Source organism: Stomoxys calcitrans, chromosome 3 (assembly GCF_963082655.1).
Source record: "Stomoxys calcitrans chromosome 3, idStoCalc2.1, whole genome shotgun sequence".
In the NCBI taxonomy this organism is placed as follows: domain Eukaryota; kingdom Metazoa; phylum Arthropoda; class Insecta; order Diptera; family Muscidae; genus Stomoxys; species Stomoxys calcitrans.
In genome coordinates this window covers 188,987,570-189,005,637 of record NC_081554.1, presented here as the reverse complement: position 1 = coordinate 189,005,637, position 18,068 = coordinate 188,987,570, and the positions used below count along the sequence as shown (strand labels likewise).

At 40.9% G+C, this 18,068-nt stretch overlaps 2 protein-coding genes across 2 annotated transcripts; both read right to left on the bottom strand.

Moving 5' to 3' along the window:
* Window positions 1-398: 398 nt before the first annotated feature.
* Window positions 399-2,425, bottom strand: LOC106082052 (uncharacterized). Its single transcript, XM_059364323.1, has 3 exons — window positions 1,918-2,425; window positions 1,812-1,854; window positions 399-1,651 (listed from the first exon to the last, which is right to left on the bottom strand). Exon 3 carries the CDS (start codon window positions 1,234-1,236, stop codon window positions 649-651), a length of 588 nt encoding a protein of 195 aa, XP_059220306.1. The 5' UTR covers window positions 1,237-1,651; window positions 1,812-1,854; window positions 1,918-2,425; the 3' UTR covers window positions 399-648.
* A 4,181-nt stretch (window positions 2,426-6,606) lies between these two features.
* LOC106082079 (recombination repair protein 1) lies at window positions 6,607-16,769 on the bottom strand. The gene is made up of 5 exons (XM_013244396.2): window positions 15,769-16,769; window positions 15,373-15,705; window positions 15,138-15,308; window positions 8,112-8,303; window positions 6,607-8,051 (listed from the first exon to the last, which is right to left on the bottom strand). Exons 1-5 carry the CDS (start codon window positions 16,601-16,603, stop codon window positions 7,153-7,155), a joined length of 2,430 nt encoding a protein of 809 aa, XP_013099850.2. The 5' UTR covers window positions 16,604-16,769; the 3' UTR covers window positions 6,607-7,152.
* Between the last annotated feature and the right edge of the window lie 1,299 nt (window positions 16,770-18,068).

Genomic DNA, 18,068 nt, shown 5'->3' with positions numbered 1-18,068 from the left:
GTCAATCCGGTACGTACAACCGGCTGCCATGGGGTTGGGATAAGAATTGTGCCCTCCATTGGCTCAAGAAGTCAAGATCGGTTTATATGGCAGCCCATTTATAATTCCATCCGACCTACACTAATAAGAAGTATTTATGCAAAATTCAAGCGGCTAGTTTTACTCCTTCGAAAGTCTGGCTGGATCGACTTAAAATGTCATGACGGTCAAGAATATATATACTTTATGGGGTCTTAGGCGATTTACAAACAGAATGTCGAAATTAGTATACCCTCATCCTATGATGGAGTGTATAAAAATTCTTTCCTCCATTTACTAACTTCAAAATTTATAAAACTAAAAAAAAAATACACAATTAAAATTTTTCGTCAATAAATTGCTTTTAATAAATAGTCATTATTATCATGTATAAAATTTAGAAATTATATATACAATTTTAAACATAGATGTGTCTAAAAAAAATTATGCAGTACACAATATAAAACTTATAGTAAAATTTTTCAAATTTCTTTACACAATCATATATCACTGGTTGAAATAAAACCCTACAACAACAATAATTTGAATGTTAAGATTATAAATATCACAATTGATTTCCATGAATCCTTATCCCGAAAAAGAGATTTCCCCTTTTACTCCTTCCTTTAACTATTTCCCTACAATGTTGTATGGATAGAAATTTGTTTGCCTTTTTAAAATCTCTCCCATGCAGAGGGCAGCTTGTTGTTTTTGCAACATCAAGGCAAATGTTTGAGGATTAAAGTGATATTGTTGCATACTATAACTGGGAGGAGGTGGCAAAGGTAAAAATGTGGGAGCAAATGGTAGAGTATAGGACTGGGTTGATGGTGGCGGTGCTGCTGATTGGTAAACTGTTGTCGTATAGGCAAATCTTTTGTTAACTCCATTAGTGTTCGGTGATTGATCTTCAGGATGCATGTCATGGTGTTTGCGTTTACTTGATGTATGTTCTCCCAAGGCATATGGTCTAAAGATATCATTTGTAGTTGCTTTTGTGTTATGTCTGGGTGGCGCCAGGGCACTGCTGGTTTTTATGTTGACTTCCTTTTCTGATGTTTGTTTTACTGAAGTGTTTTGCTCCAATGGCAGTTGAATGATTGGGGGAGATGGGGTACGGGTTCCAAATTTCTTATGAGCATAACGACTACCTTGGAATTTTTTATGTGTATAATTGTATCGAGTTTGTGGTATATCCAAAATTTGTGCAGGAGCCATAATTTTTAGTTAATTTTATATTTTCGATGATTCTTCTTTCGAGTTAAAAATCACTTGTGCTCTTTTTTCTGCTTCAGCGATGTTTACTCATTGATGTCTAATGTGATTCTGTTGCGTTTTTCCACATCATCTCAGACTTTATATCTATACATGGACATCCTTTTTCTATTCAGTGACCTGCCTGCATTGTTTTCCCACTTTCATTGCTGCCATTCAGGTAATGCTGCCAACAAATGATGATGCTGACTGGCATCATACCATACACTTACGTGACCTGATCATCAATAAATTATCATTAACCGTAACATTTATGACATGAGCAGAGGCTGCATGCAGGTTATCAACACCACATGTCCCGTAAGCGGTGACCGCTGCTGCTGTCGCACTCAGTGAGAACAACACAGGTCAATTGATTCTGAAAAAAAGAAAAAAGACCTTTTCACATTTGGATTTTATAGGGTTCCCTCTAGCCATTAGGTAGGTAGGAGAAGAGAGGCAATTGGTATGGGACCCTCATAAAAGCAGGGATTTTCTTTTTGAATGCAAGATGTGTTGTCGATGTAAATGGTACATACCTGTAGGGCCTGCGATAGACCTTTTTCAAAGGTTTCTTCTTGCCTGTTTGAATTTATTACATTTTAAATGAGAACTCATAACTTTTCCAAAAACACACTCTTCTACCTGGCTTCAAGGGGTTTTGGGATGACTGGCCGGTTTGGGCAATGATGATGGTTTGTCTGTCCCTGGTCACAGTTATGGTCTGGTGTTACAATGAAAACCAATTAATTTTTCATTTAGCTGCGCACACAATTTTCTAACACTTCTCTGTGTCCCTGGCGTCCTCCTGCTAATCCAGCTTCAGACACACATTCATATATGTATATTGTGTGTTTGTTCTATTGAAATTAAAGTGGAAAACTCGTCTTCTATACAAGAGTCCATAAGGGTCGATCAATTAAGCATTTAATTCGCTTGAAAGAAAACATATACATGGAATATGTGCGAGGCAATCACTCCACTTAGACTATAGATGGTGTGAAGATGTTTGATAATAAATAAGTCTTCTCTTTCGCTCCTTTACTTCACTTAGATAAAAGTAATTAGAAATTCTAACTTTATGATAAAATAAATAACTTTAAAGATTGAAAAGGTTTTAAGCGGCGGGTTTCTTGCAACTTTTACAACTATAGTCATATGACAAATACATATTGTTAAAAACTTAATCAGTTGAGTTGACGTAACGCAGCGTAGTGATAACACTGTGGAACACAAAAAATATAACAGTAAAAAATGCACAGATAAGAGCTGTGTTCGGGAACTAAAAAATTTGTGCAAATTTGCATAAATGCTTATTGGAAGTCGTTCGTGTATTTTATTTGCCAACAAAAGAGAGCGGGAGAGAGAGCAAATTTTGACAGTTCGAAAATAGAGAACCTGCAAACTTCTACTGGGACTGACTTATTTTGCCAGCAAAAAAAGCAGGCGTTACATGAAAATACAAAAGCTAACACCAAAATGGATCAAAAAGGTAAGTAAAAAAACGTGCTAAATTCGGCCGGGACGAATCTTATATGCCCTCCACCATGGATCGCATTTGCCGAGTTCTTTTCCCGGCATCTCTTCTTAGCCAAAAGAAAAAGGATTAAGGAAAAGATTTGCTCTGCTATTAGAACGATATCAAGATATGGTCCGGTTTGGACCACAATTAAATTATATGTTGGAGACCTGTGTAAAATGTCAAGCAATTTGAATAAGAATTGCTCTCCTTGGGGGCTCAAGAAGAAAAATAGAGAGATCGATTTATATGGGAGCTGTATCAGGCTATAGACCGATTCAGACCATAATAAACACGTATGTTGATGGTCATAAGAGGATCTGTCGTACAAAATTTCAGGCAAATCGGATAATAATTGCGACCTCTAGAGGCTCAAGAATTCAAGATCCCAGATCGGTTTATATGACAGCTACATCAGGTTACGGACAAAATACTTCTTGCAAAACTCATTCAAATCGGATAAGAATTGCGCCCTCTAGAAGTCAAGACCCAAGATCGGTTTATAAGGCAGTTATATCACGTTATTAACCGATTTGAACCTAACTTAGCACAGTTTTTGGAAGCTAAGCGAAAGGCGTCGTGCAGAATTGCGCCCTCTAGAGGCTCAAGAAGTCGAGACCCAAGGTTGGTTTATATGGCAGCTATATCAGGTTATGGACCGATTTGTACCATACTTGGCGCAGTTGTTGGAAGTCATAGCGACACACGTCGTGCAAAATTTCATTCCAATCGGATAAGAATTGCGCACTCTAAAGGCTGAAGAAGTCAAGACCCAAGATCGGTTTATATGACAGCTATATCAAAACATGGACCGATATGGCCCACTTACATTCCCAACCGACCTACACTAATAAGAAGTATTTGTGCAAAATTTCAAGCGGGTAGCTTTACTCCTTCGAAAGTTAGCGTGCTTTCGACAGACAGGCAGACGGACATGGCTAGATCGACATAAAATGTCACGACTTTATGGGGTCTCAGTATACCCCCATCTTATATCTTATGGTGTAGGGTATAATAAAAATATTATTTACTGGTAATTATTACATTTGTTTCATTTTTATTTACTTTAAATGAAGATTCATGGCAGAAGCTAGTGTTCAGGAACAGAAAACTCGACCTATGAAGTTGTAATTTTACCTCAAATTTGGAACTTATTTGGAAAACCTTAAAAAATTAAAACATTGTATCCTTCCAGATACCAAGAAAATAGCAATAATCGGTTTCTTAAATGTTTCGATGGAATCGTCCTCACCGGAGAGCTACGATGAAACTAACACCGTTCCTTTAAATTTGTTAAGAAGGGAAGAGGCTGCCATGGGATTCAGTGGGTTTAGCAGTTAAACAAGTGGTGCACAGTGGTATGAGAAGAAATTAGTGCAAATTAGTCTGCCCTAGCCGCCACATGGCCAAATAGAAAGCTCCTTTAGCCTCACATCAGTGGTCGAGCAATTTATCTAGCCACAATTTCCGAAAGCATTAGATGGTCAGTCCATGGTTCCTTAGTCAGCACACCAAGTGCTGCAGATAAGAGACTTGAGACGTTATTTCTACTTTTGTGTACGGTGATGGCCTGTAAAGCAGTTGTAGTCCTATGCAGCCTTCGAAATGCATGCTGATGCTCGGCGAATGAAAATTGTCCAACAAGAGGAGCGGGACGTGTAGTGCCTCATGCGTTTTGGCTACTGATGAGAGAAGGGAGACCGTTCTGTACGACTCCCTCTTGCTCGTATCCTTTTCATGTTTCAGTAGCGGGATCAGACTGCCCATCTTCCAAACATCGGGTACTATAATAGTGTTCAGATAGACTGAGGACAGTTGTAAGGTAATCGATTCTGGGCAGATCCAAATTCTTCAGCATCAGGAACCAGCACTTTGCTCAACTTGGCGCCACTGATGACATTCGTAGCTTCGTGCACGGTTGTTGATGTAGCAGTGTGTTGTACACTGCAAGACTCCATCGGGCCCATGCGTTACTTACAACCGGCGGACATGGGATTGCACGGTAATTTGTGACGGCTTTCCAGCAGCAAGGAGATCACGGATACTACTAATGGATCCCGCTCTAGCCTTTTCACTCTCGGGCCAATAAATAAATCTAAGGAAAATATCTCAAAATATCGCCAGCATTTTTTATTTAAAAAAAAATTGTTTTCCAAGCAAGCGAATAAAAAGCCAACCAAAACAAAAATCTGCTGTTTTGCTGCAAATTTTCACTAGAAGTCGTTTGCCTACTTTAGCTTGCAAATTTTTTAAAGAGAATACAATGGATCTTACTCTCCTGCAAATCTTTACTGCCAATTTTTACTGGAAAAGTACGCGAACAGGCCTACTGTAGAGCACAAAAAAACAGGAAAAAATGCAGATAAAGACTATTCGCGTACTTTTCCAGTAAAAATTTGCAACCTTTAGTCTCTTTTGCTATTTCTTGAATTAAAAAGCTGGTTTTCATAAAACAGTTGTTCGATGTTGCAAACTTCTACTGAAAAATCTCCCAATTGCTCTTATAAGAGCTTGACGAAGATAACCACCTCGACATGCAAATATGGCTACGACAACAACAAATTGGGTATAAAGCTTTGAGGTCAAATAACCGTGTGGACGCTCAACCATAAAACCCAACCAAACGGACATGTTTACCGATTGGAAGAACATGGGTATCAAATGAAAGGTATTTAAGAGTAGAGTACAAACTCGATATAATAATTCGACACCAAGTGTAGGGGGCCCGCCCCACCCTCAAAATCCGCCAAAAATAATATGCTTGCCGATTGGAGTAATTTGGCTATCATATGAAAGGAAATTGGAAATAGAATACGAAGCTTATATACAAATTTCGGGTCCAGTCCCAGACGGGCCGCCCTCCTCAAAAACCATCCCAAACGGACATATGAAAATGTGTATGAGTGTTATAAAGTCTATAAAATACGACATGCGTCAGTTTCCCTCCTCCATTCCGTATGCGATCCTTACGTAGAACATTGTAACCGCCACCACTTTACAAGCTTCAGCTGTTGGTCATCTATATTTATTGGATTGCTGCAACTAAAATATTCTTTCGATTCATAAGGTCCACTTTTTAATTTGAATACAATTAAGGCCACCATAGCGTAGAGTTTAGCTTGTCCGATTATTATGCTGAACGCCCGGGATCGAAACCTGGCGAGACATTTGTGAGGTACTGTACTATTTTGCATGGCATGTAGAAACTTCTCCTCAAAGAGGTGTCGCATTGCGCTAAACCGTTCGGACACGGTCCCTTATCATTGAGCTTAAACTTGAATCGGACACCACTTATTGATATGTGAGAAGTTTGCCCCTATTCCTTCATGGGCAATATAGCATTTTTGCGAAGACAATTGCGATTAAATTGCAAATCGTAAGCTCAGTCAGACAATATATTGGGTTGCCCAAAAAGTAATTGCGGGATTTTTAAAAGAAAGTAAATGCATATTTAATAAAACTTAGAATGAACTTTAATCAAATATACCTTTTTTACACTGTTTTTCTAAAGCAAGCTAAAACAGCTGATAACTGACAGAAGAAAGAATGCAATTACAGTGTCACAAGCTGTGAAAAAATTTGTCAACGCCGACTATATGAAAAATCCGCAATTACTTTTTGCGCAACCCAATATGTTGATGTATCCACATACTTGCATGGGGTAGGGATACTTAGCAAGCTCCGCATATAACCAATCGACATTTAGGTGGTAATGAATGTCCCCAACTTTTGTTTCTCTTTTAAATTTGCAAAACCACAAATATACAGAACGCCTCTAACTTCCTACGACTGTAAAAGGAAAAAAGTTATAAAAATTTGACAGCGATTCTACTTTATTGAATTGAATATTATCTTCTCTATCATCTATAGGGATTAATAAAATAATACGTAAAACTTAGTTAAGCAAAACATGTGAGTTTAGGATTTTTTTTAAACAAATAATACTAAGATAAAAAGTATGGAATGAACATAAATACAAAACGAAAAGGAACAAAGCGTAATAAGTTGTGGCACAAAAAATAAACAGGCAACTTAATGCGAAAAATATATAAATAAAATCCACTTACGATGACAAGAAAACAAGAAACAAGTTCTTATAATTGGGACAGTTCAGAGTAGTTGGTAGGTAGGTTAGTAGGGGGAGATTCTTAACATAGACAAGTTAATAGTTGACATAACTTTGTTTAAAATCTAATTGTGTGTGTGTGTGTATGAGTATGTAAATGGAGTATTTAAAAAGTATACCATGGGGACAGAAAATTAAAAAACGATTTTTTCTGTAGATAAAAAATCTTAAATTTTCTTACGATATTTGAGTGTTGATTTTCATTTTAGTTTTGTTGTTTTTTTTTAGAATAGAATTACAATTTTAAGAACAGCGTTATGGGGCAATGATCACTGCCCATGCATTGACTGCGTATGCAATTATCGACCACACGCTTCACAAAACGCTGCGAGACCAGAAAATAATCCAGACGCCAGCCCACATTGCGTGAACGAGCATTGCCCATATAAGTCCAGAATGTATAGGCTGCCTTGCGTTCGGGATACAAGTGACGGAATGTGTCCACATAGCCCAAGCCCAATAATTCGGTCATTTTATCGCGTTCCTCTTTTGTAAAGCCGGCATTGCGGGTATTGGTCTTGGGATTTGCCAAATCGATTTCTTGATGCGATACATTCATATCGCCACAGATCACCAAGGGTTTGCGATCATTAAGTTTCTGCACAAACTCCTGGAATATTTTCTCCCATTTCATGCGCGCCTCCAGATTGACCAACTTGCGACCCGAATTGGGCACATAGACATTAACCAAAAAGAATTTCTCATATTCGGCAGTGATTATGCGACCTACATCATCGAATTCCTTATTGCCAATGCCATATTCCACATTTATGGGCATAATTTTGGAATATATAGCCACCCCGGCGTAGCCACCGGGCATACACAGCCAATAGGGATGATAACCCGGTATGCGTTGCACCTCTTCAGGCAATTGATCTGTGGTGCATTTGGTCTCTTGTAAACAGAATATATCGGGCTCTTCAAATTCCAGAAATTTCAGGCCATCCTTCTTGACCCAGCTTCTCAAACCGGCCACATTCCAGCTAGATATTTTCAAATTAAATCTAGGCTCATCGCTGTCTGCTGTCGCGTTCTCGGCCAGTGGTGGCAAGTCAAAATCAGCCTTATTGTAAAGTGTGCTTGTGGCATTCATGGGAGCTGCTGCCGGCTCCTTTTTCTTCTTAGCTTTTGAAGCTGTAAAACACGAAAATAAGAGTTTTTTCAGTTGCGTGCCGCACGTCATATCTAACTTACGTTTCGATCCATCTGCTTCATCATTTTCCTCATCATCCTCCTCGCCTAGTACATTGGCTTCATCGCCAACTTTTTTGTCATCGCCAACTTTTCCATCCACAGATGTTGTGGCCTTTTTGGCTTTGTTAGTTGACGGTGCGGCACGTTTCCGACCACCACGAGCAGTTGAGGGTTTCTCATCAGTTTTTGTGTCTAGAATAAATAAAAGATCATTTATGGAAGATAAATAAATTAAATCACACAGAACTCGCAAAAGATTTTTTTTAATTCCTAAGCACTGACTGCGAAGTAGAATATATTAAAATTAACCCACCTTCTTTCATAGCCAAATAAATGCAAATAATTTTGGGAAGCTCTTATCAAATATAAAAAATTCAATTATGCAACAAAATTTTAACAGCTGATATGACAAAAAAATATGGGGAGACCATGGTTAGCATTATGGATGGGTAATAGCAACAGTTCACCAGCCATCTGAATTGAGTCAAGTGACCTAACAAACCATAGCAAATGCCTGTCTTTCCATTGATTTCCAGAAAATCTGCCCATTATTCTATCCATCCAATTTCTTAACCTCTGATCACCGGAGGTTTATTAATCAGAACAAGTAAAAGCGTGCTAAGTTCGGTCGGGCCGAGTCTTATATACTCTCCACCATAGATCGCATTTGTCGAGTTCTTTTCCCGATATCTCTTTTTAGGCAAACAAAGAATAAAAAATAAGAGTTGCTATGCCATTGGAGCTCTATAAAGTTACGGTCCGATTCGGACCATAATTGAACTAAATGTTGGAGACCATAGTAGAAGTCAATGTGTAAAATTTCACACATTGACTTCTACTATGCCCTTTAGGGGCTCAAGAGGTAAAATAGAGAGATCGGTTTGTATGGGAGCTGTATCAGACTATTGACCGATTCGGACCACATTTGACACGAATTTCGAAAGTCATGGGAGAAGCCGTTGTACAAATTTTCAACCAAATCGGATAATAATTACACCCTCTGGAGCCTCAAGAAGTCTGGAGCCTGCAGCTACATCATGTTGTGGATCGATTTGAACCATATATGATACAGCTTTTGGAACTCATAACAGAAGATGTCATGCGAAATTTCAGCCAAATCGGATAAGAATTGCGCCCTTTAGTGGTTCAAGAAGTCAAGATTCAAGATCGGTTTATATGGCAGCTATATCAGGTTATGGACCGATATAAACCATACGTGGCACAGTTGATGAAATTGATAACCTGACACGTCGTGCGAAATTTCAGCAAAAAAGGATTGGAATTGCGCCCTCTACATGCTCAAGAAGTCAAGGCCCCAGATAGGTTTATATGACAGCTATATCAGGTTATAAATCGATGCCAACCATACTTAGCACAGTTGTTGGAAGTCATAACAAAACACCTCATGCAAAATTTCAGCCAATCTGATAAGAATTGTGCCCTTTAGTGGCTCAAGAATTCAAGATCCAAGACCGGTTAATATGGCAGCTATATCAAAACATGGGCCGATATAGCCCATTTACAATCCCAATCGATCTACACTAAAAGAAGTATTTGTGCAAAATTATAAGCGGCTAGTTTTACTCCTTTGAAAGTTAGCGTGCTTTCGACAGACAGATGGACGGACATGGCTAGATCGTCTTAAAATATCATGACGATCAAGAATATATATACTTTATGGGGTCTCAGACGAGTATTTCGAGTAGTTACAAACAGAATGACGAAATTAGTATACCCCCATCCTATGGTGAAAGGTAAAAAAAAACGATTTCAATGTCTAACCAGTGACACTCACAGCTCGCAAACGTGAAGGGATTCGTCGAGCCAATGCTAACGAAGGTGGGGTAAGGGAATTTTATCTAGAAATCAATAGGGCGAGCCATAACATCATATGCAGATATTTTGGATAGAGCACGGCAACTAAAGTGCAATCCCTTAGCTGCCGGTTGTATGTACCGAAAAGTCACAGTTTGGTGCAGTTTATGTGCTGGTGGCATCATTGGACCGTACTTCTTCAAAGATGATGCGAATCGTAAGGTAACTGTGTGTGGGGAGCACGGCAACTAAAGTGCAATCCCTTAGCAGCCGGTTGTATGTACCGAAAAGTCGCAGTTTGGTGCAAATGTACCGAAATGGTAACGAAATGTTGGAAAGTCTACCAAAATTGGACTAAGCGGATAGACCATTTAGGGCGCAGTCACGCAGAAATAATCTTCAAAAATTAAAATATGTACCGTACTATCGATTAAAATTTCAAGCATTTTTCTGAACTTTGTGTTTTTTTTAACTTTCCTATAACTTTTAAAAAATCACCCTTTAGTTGTAGTTGTTGTTGTAGCACTTTATTCTATCTTTCGTCTGCTTGATTATGTTGAGTGTCAAGACCCAGGAACTCTGCGACTAAGATCTGGGTATGACAGGGATCTGGGTCTGAGTCGAGTGGGACTGTCCGGGCAGTTAAACAGGTGACGTGCATCGTGCGGTCCCTGGTTACAATCTATCTTACAATACATCTGGTTACAATACATCTTGCACGTCGGCATCAATCCTAGCTCTGTAGGAATTGAGGCGGCTGCATCTGCCGGAACGTAATTGAGCCAGATCTACTCTGGTTTGCCGGAGGAGGGGAGGTCGATTTCTTCAGGTGCAATGAGAGGCGGTCGTTCTCCAAGGACAACATTCACCCGGTAGCCAATTACCGCATCTGCTACCGTGTCTGCATGAATGTTGTTTAGACCTGCTTGATATGCCGCTTGATCTAGAGGTTCTCTCTTGTAGCTCTGAACCTCACGCTCTAGATCATGTAGAGCTACCTTAAGGCTACTGGGCGGTGGATATCTATCCACAAGATGATGATTTGGATGGTCCCTGCGATAACAGCCCAAAAGGTATTGCTTAGACAGCATGAAGTTATGTCTTCGCACTGGTAGGATCTTTGTCTCCTGATGGAGGTGGTTCACATGAGAACTGAGGAGACAGCCCGTCGCAGTTCGGAGGGCAGCATTCTGACAGATCTGAATATTATTCCACTGCGTGTCACAACGTTGACGAGACCACACCAGTGCTACATAACTTACCACAGACCGGCGAATTGCTTTGTACGTGGTCAACAAGGTTTCTTTGTCAGCATCCCAAGTACTGCCGGCAAGTGACTTGAGGACCTTGTTTCTACTTTTGACTTTATCGTGTAAGAGCTGTCAAATGTAACGCCAAGTATTTTGGGACACTTGATGGTCGGAATCATTTCTCCATCGGCCATCACAATCAGCTCATCGTTCACCTCACGCGTATTTGTAGTGTACAATGTAGCTGAAGATTTGGTGGCAGATATCTTCAGATTTCTTGCAGCGAAATATGAGGCAAGTTCGTTGAGGTAGACGTTCAACCTATCGCAGATGTCATCAATGGGTGCGGGGCCTGATGCCATGATCGTACAATCGTCCGCATATGATACGATCTCTACACCGTCTGGAGGGAGTGGAATGGAGGATAGGTAGAGATTAAACAGTGCCGGAGATATCACCCGACCTTGGGGAACTCCATGTTTCACTCTACGGTGCTTCGACTTCTTATCTGTAAATTCTTCAAATGACTGGCGACCACACAGTTAATTCGCGACCCAGCGTCTCAGGCCTCGCTGGAGGGACGTGTTGCCGGTGTCCTCAAATAGTGTCAAATGTCTTCGATAGATCCAGTGTCGCGAGGACCGTCCTATCACATGGCCTGGCCTGATTAAAGCCATGGCAAATGTGTGCGGTGATGGCATGGAAAGTTGTCGTGCTATGCAATCTTCGAAATCCATGCTGATGCTCGGCGAATGGAAATTCTCCAACGAGGCTCGGGAGGAGTAATGCCTTAAGCCTCTTTTTTACTGGTGAGAGAAGGGAGGTCGGTCTGTACGACTCCCCAAACTCGGGTCCTTTCCAGGCCTCCGTAGGGGGATCACTCTGCCTATTTTCCAGACATCGGGAACTATAAGAGTGTTCAAAGACTTCAGATAAATCCAGATTCTTCAGCATCAGTATAGAGATTCCGTCGGGGCCCGAAACCTTAGATGATTTGGCGCCACTGATGACATTTGTAACTTGCCCACGGTAAATTGTGATGGCTTTTCATCGGCTCGGAGACGACGAATACGGCGAATGGCTCTCCTCCTTGCCCTGTCTTTCTCGGGATGCACAATAAATTGATGGTTGAACAACCTGACGCATCTCTTCGGACCAGTCACTGTTACGTCGACAAAAGTGAATGAGGTCCTGTCATCCCGTCTACCGGTGTTCGAGGGACATCCTCATTCACCGTACAAAACGTGGAGCCTGCAATCTGCGCCGGGAAAGCTATGCCCCGCTGGTTGTTGGGAACCAGGAGAAAATGTCATGAAATGTGATGCGCAATAAAGTCTCCTAGAACTGGACGATTATGGCCAAAAAGTAGCCCACTTATGTTGGGCTTGTTAGATTGGCCATTAACTGGTTCACAACTACTAACCGGCGGTATACGTTGTATAGCTCTATCATGGCAGTACAAGACCTGACTGCTATCCCCATGCACTCCATATGGGTGCACTAACGCCAGGCGCAGTCGAGATGGGTCTATACTGCACGGAATGGTGTATCATGAAGGCCAATCCAGCTCCGTTCCCAACACAATCCTTAGGTTAGGTTGAAAAGAGGTTGCAGATATTAATCTGTCCCATGCCACTATAGACATACACCTAAGTCAGTAATCGGCTTGTTGTGCGCTCTAAAAACTAAAAAGGAACCTCGAAAAAGAAAATCTAAGTTAGAAATACCGTGCTACTTACAAAATTGTTTTCCATGTCACGCCCCCCAAGTTGGTTCATGCCAGGCATTGTGTCCCCATTATAGTGCTGGTATTTGTTAGACACGAAAGCCGAGCAATGACAAAGGAAATGCTCCAACGTCTCATCATCTTCCTCGCATGCCCTACACATGCTACCACTTGGTGCACCGATTTTACATAAGTGAGCTCGTAGTCCTATGTGTCCCGTTATGATACCAATAGCTACAATGACTTCCTTCTTACTTCCTTTCAGTAATAGCCTCGTCTTCTCACGACCAGAATCCGTCGCCGTCCTACCGACCATTTCTCTGTTCTACAGGGTTGCATACGCATTCATCGCCCACGCCCTTAACTTGGACTGCGTCGACGCGAATATCTTAGGGTTAACCAAGTTTATTGACGGCAATCCTCTAGTCTTCACCGCCAAATCGTCTGCCCTTTCATTCCCCCTTACTCGGTTATGGCCCAGCACCCAAACGCTACGGATATTGGCATCCTCAGAGAAGGCGTTAATCTCCTTCTTACAATACAAGACTGTTCGTGACCTTACCGTCCTGCTTGTAAGCGATCCTTACGAACCACATAGTATGCGTGACAACTATGCAGGCTGCAGGTGTTGGTTAGCTTTGTCTCCTGGATCGCTGCAACCAATATGGACTCATAAAATCCACTATTTCGTCGATATTGCCTCTCAGACTATTGCAATTCAATTGCAAGAAAGATACACTTCACGCCACTGGCCCGGCAATATTGGGGCTGAGGTGCTGCTGGGATCAAATGGTCCGACGACAAGGACGAAGAAGGTTTGTGACCCACTGCTTTCTATGAGATCATCCAAATCATGATCTTGTGTATAGGTATTCACCGCCAAGATAGATCTACATGATCTAAAGCGTGAGATCCAGCGCTACAAGAGAGAACCTCTAGATCAAGCGGCATATCAAGCGGGTCTAGGCAGCATTCATGCAGACACGGTAGCAGCTTCGGTGAACAGTTACTGGGTGAATGTGATCCTTGAAGAACGACCACCTCCCACTGCACCTGAAGAAATTGACCTTCCCCGGCAAATCAGAGTATTTCAGGCAGATGCAGCCGCCTCAATTCCTAGAGAGCAAGGATTGATGCCAATGTGCAGCATGTATGTCCCTTTTGTTACCCGAGAACACACGACACACGTCGCCTGTTTAACTGCCCAACACGACCCACTCGTTGTTGTTGTAGCCACATTTTCATGTGAATGTGGCAATAGCCGGTGCCGCCCGGACTTTCACTGAGACTCTCCGCTCGATACTGCTGATCGTGCGCAACTGCACGTAACTCCGTATGGAGCATTCCACATTCCACAACCTGTAGACGTGCCCGGTAGCTCGAAGCTAAGCTTCTCGTGACAGCAATGAACACCACACTGTTTGAACATCAATGTTCCATCCTGTGTGGTGCCCACAGCTATCCCGTGCCACTTACATCAAACCCAGATATCTCTGGTCACTGGATCTGAATACTCAACAGAATCAAGCAGACGAAAGAGAGACACTGGTACAACAACAACTGCTGTCTGTGTTGGTACAGCACCTTGCAACATATTCAGTCCGATTATACTCCTATAGTGACGTAAGGTCAGAGCAAGATCGAAAATGCACACTAACCATGCACCGGTTACACTTCGCCGACACGGAAAAAAACTGCACGTTATAGGACACACCTCCGATTTCGCTGAAATTTGGTGCAGATGCGGGTTGAACACGAATCTGAAGTCTGTTTTTGGGGCAAAGGCCCCTGGACTCCCTAGAGGCCAAAAGCCCCCTTCCCTTGGGTGGAAATTGGCTCAACCTAGGCAATATGGGTATCAAATAAAAAGTAATGTCGAGGAAATTATGAAGATGCAAAAACATGCATACAATTTGTACCCGGGAAGGACTTACGGAGTTTGAGGCTGCCGACTCAGTGTATAACACACTGCTACAACAACCAGTACATTTTAAGAAGAAAAATTTTAAAATGAAGTTTATTTCTAAAACCACCTTGACATTTGAAGTTATGGCATTTGCCAATCAAGATACTTTCATTGGGGTAGATTTTTGTTGCTGTGCTAATGACACTACCTCTTGAAAGTACCATGGCTATTCTTATAGCGTTCTATGAACTTATTTAAACGATAAAACATATTAGACTTTTAAGACTAGACTTCATTATAAACTGAAAATGAATCTGAAAAATCTTTACCTTGTGATGTTTCTGCTGGAGCAATAACCTCTTCAGCCTTCTCCTGTTTTGGTTCGACCACTTCATCGATTTTCTCCGCCTTCCTTTTGCCACCTCTAACCGCCTTTTTGGGTTTTTCTTCTTCATTTGCTTTCAACTCTTTCTCAACAATAGGCTGTTTACGGGAACGTTCTACAATAAATATTCAAATTTAAATCTACATATGTATAATTTTAATACGAATTCTATTACATACTGCCTTTAATGGTTGTGTCCTCAACTGGTGCAATCTCTACTGGTTTTTCGGCAGGTGCTTCCTCTATTTTATTGTTGGCTCTAGCAGCACCTCTAGCTCTTTTGGCGGGTACTTTTTCTACTTCTACTTTTTCTGCGGCAGCTTCTTTGGCACCTCTCTTGGTGGGCTTCTTTGCCACCACTTCAGCTTCTTCCTTAGGAAGTTCGTCGGCATTATCGTTGGCGTTTTCTACTTTAGCGGCCGGTTTCTTGGTTGCTGCTCGTCCTTTCTTTTTAGGTGGTTCTGGTTCAGACTTTAATTCATTGTCAACAGCATTGCCAACATCAGCTGAAGCTACAAAATACAGATTTATGTCGATTTATTTGTATAAAATATAGTATTTTTTATTAAACTCACCATTTTCAGTCGTTTGGGCAGCTTCTTGCTTTTTATCATCCGCTTTCTTTTTTCGTCCCCCGGCTTTAGTTGTTACTTTGGGTTCTTCGACTTTTTTCTCTGCTTCTATTTCTTCAGGAGCAACTTCTTCCTGATTAATTTCGGGTGCATCTTTTTTCTTAACTGCCGCCTTTTTACCGCCTCTACCTTTGGCTTTGGCTGGTGCAACCTCCTCCTGTTTTTCAACTTCTTCAGATATACCGTTTTCACCTTGATCTCCACCGTTTTGTTGCAAAGGGACCTCCACAGCCGCTGCCTTGGCGCCTCTTTTGCTTCCTCTACCAGCAACACCTGCTGCCTTACCTGCTTTTGCTACAGTTTCTTGCTTTACCTCTGCTGGTATGCTGTCCACTACCTCATCACCGCCATTTCCATTTACTTCGATGTTTTCGGTCTCTTTGGTTATAACCTCAACATCTGTTGTCGCTGTTGCCTTTTTTCCCCTTCCCTTGGAAGCTGGCTTTTTTGACGGCTCTTCCTCTTCCTTTTCCGTTGCTGGCTTCCCTGCTCTTTTTCCACGACCCCCACCAACACCTTTACCATTGTTCATTGCTTTTGCCGCCGGTGCTTCCTTGATTGCTGGTTCCTCCGCATCTTTTGAAGTTTCATCTGTAACTTCATTTTGTTTTTCTGCATCTACAGTTGATTTTTCGTTATTTTTCACTATATCGTTGGTTTTACCAGAGTCCTGTTTCAACAAAGCATCAAACAATTCTTCGCTAGTACTGCTCACAACTTTTACAACATCTTTCGGAGTTTCGTCCTTTTTTACTTTCGGTTTGTTGGCTCTAGGCATTTTCCGTATATTTTTTGATGGTATTTGTTGAGCAAATTTCAATTTCTTTCTACAGATAAAAGCAAAAATGTTCTGGATTTGCAAATTTTGCTCGATCCAAGCCGCAAACTTCAATCAGGGACGCCGCAACGAAGTTCGTTCAAAGAGGCTGTCGACAGAGTATAATACATACTCTTTTGGCGCCCATTCATAAGAAAAAACAACCCTCCTCCGCCAATGCTATCATTAGTTTTGCATGAATATTAAGGGTTGCCATTTTTTGCAGACATTTGCACAAATTGCCATTAGGTCTGTTCGCGTACTTTTCTAGTAAAAATATGATTTTAAATATTAAAAACCGCTGGCTTTAAAAAAACACTAGTACGTTGCAGCAAATTCCTACTGGAAGTTTTTCCCAGCAGCTTTCAATTACCAGCTACTCATAATTGTACTTGCTCTCACAAACTCCCGCTCTCGTCTACTGGTAAATAAAGTACAATTACTTTTTGGGCAACCCAATACAACAGGCTGCCCATGGCGAAATAATTAAAGGTAATCTCACTTGTACAACAACCACAAATCATATGGTGCTCTCTACTTAGTAAGGAAAATGAAAAAAAAAATTAAAGTGGCAACACTTGAAACAATTGCCGACATCCTATTTGTGTGTTTTATGTTGTTGTTGTTGTAGCCACATGTCTATACGTGGATGTGGCTTTCCCCGTCTAGCTCCTTTAGGTGAGCAAGCGCGTTCCTGTTGTCGCGCCCGGTAGCTCGCAGTTAAGCTTCTCGTGATAACAATGAACTCCACACAAATCGAAACTCAAAGTTCCAGTCTGTGTGGTGCTCATAGTTATCCTGTGCCGGGATATGTTTTATGGGTTTCGATGGTTCGTTTTTCTTTATTTATTTGCGAAAATCAAATTAAATAGAGAAAAAATAAGTGCAGATAAAAATCGTGTTTTGGTACGGAAACAAAAATTTTTGATTGCTGTCAAATTTCGCTCGTGGAACAATTACCAATTCCGCGACTATTCCGAAAGCAGAATACTAATACCAATCCTTAAGGACTAACAAATTGATCGAGGTTATGACCGTCGCGTTAAAAAATTTACAGAAAAAAGAAATTAAGTAAAAGAAATATACACATATTAGAGGCTAAAACAACCGAAACCTTATATACGCGCATTACGCATAGTTTCCTTCACGGGAAGCAAATCATGCATATTTAGCAAGACAAACTTAAAAGGTAGGAGCAGTTGGTCAAAATCAGTGATCAGCGCAACTATGATTTTGAGTATGTTAATATTGGGTTGCCCAAAAAGTAATTGCGGATTTTTTAAAAGAAAGTAAATGCATTTTTAATAAAACTTAGAATGAACTTTAATCAAATATACTTTTTTTACACTTTTTTTCTAAAGCAAGCTAAAAGTAACAGGGAATAACTGACAGAAGAAAGAATGCAATTACAGAGTCACAAGCCGTT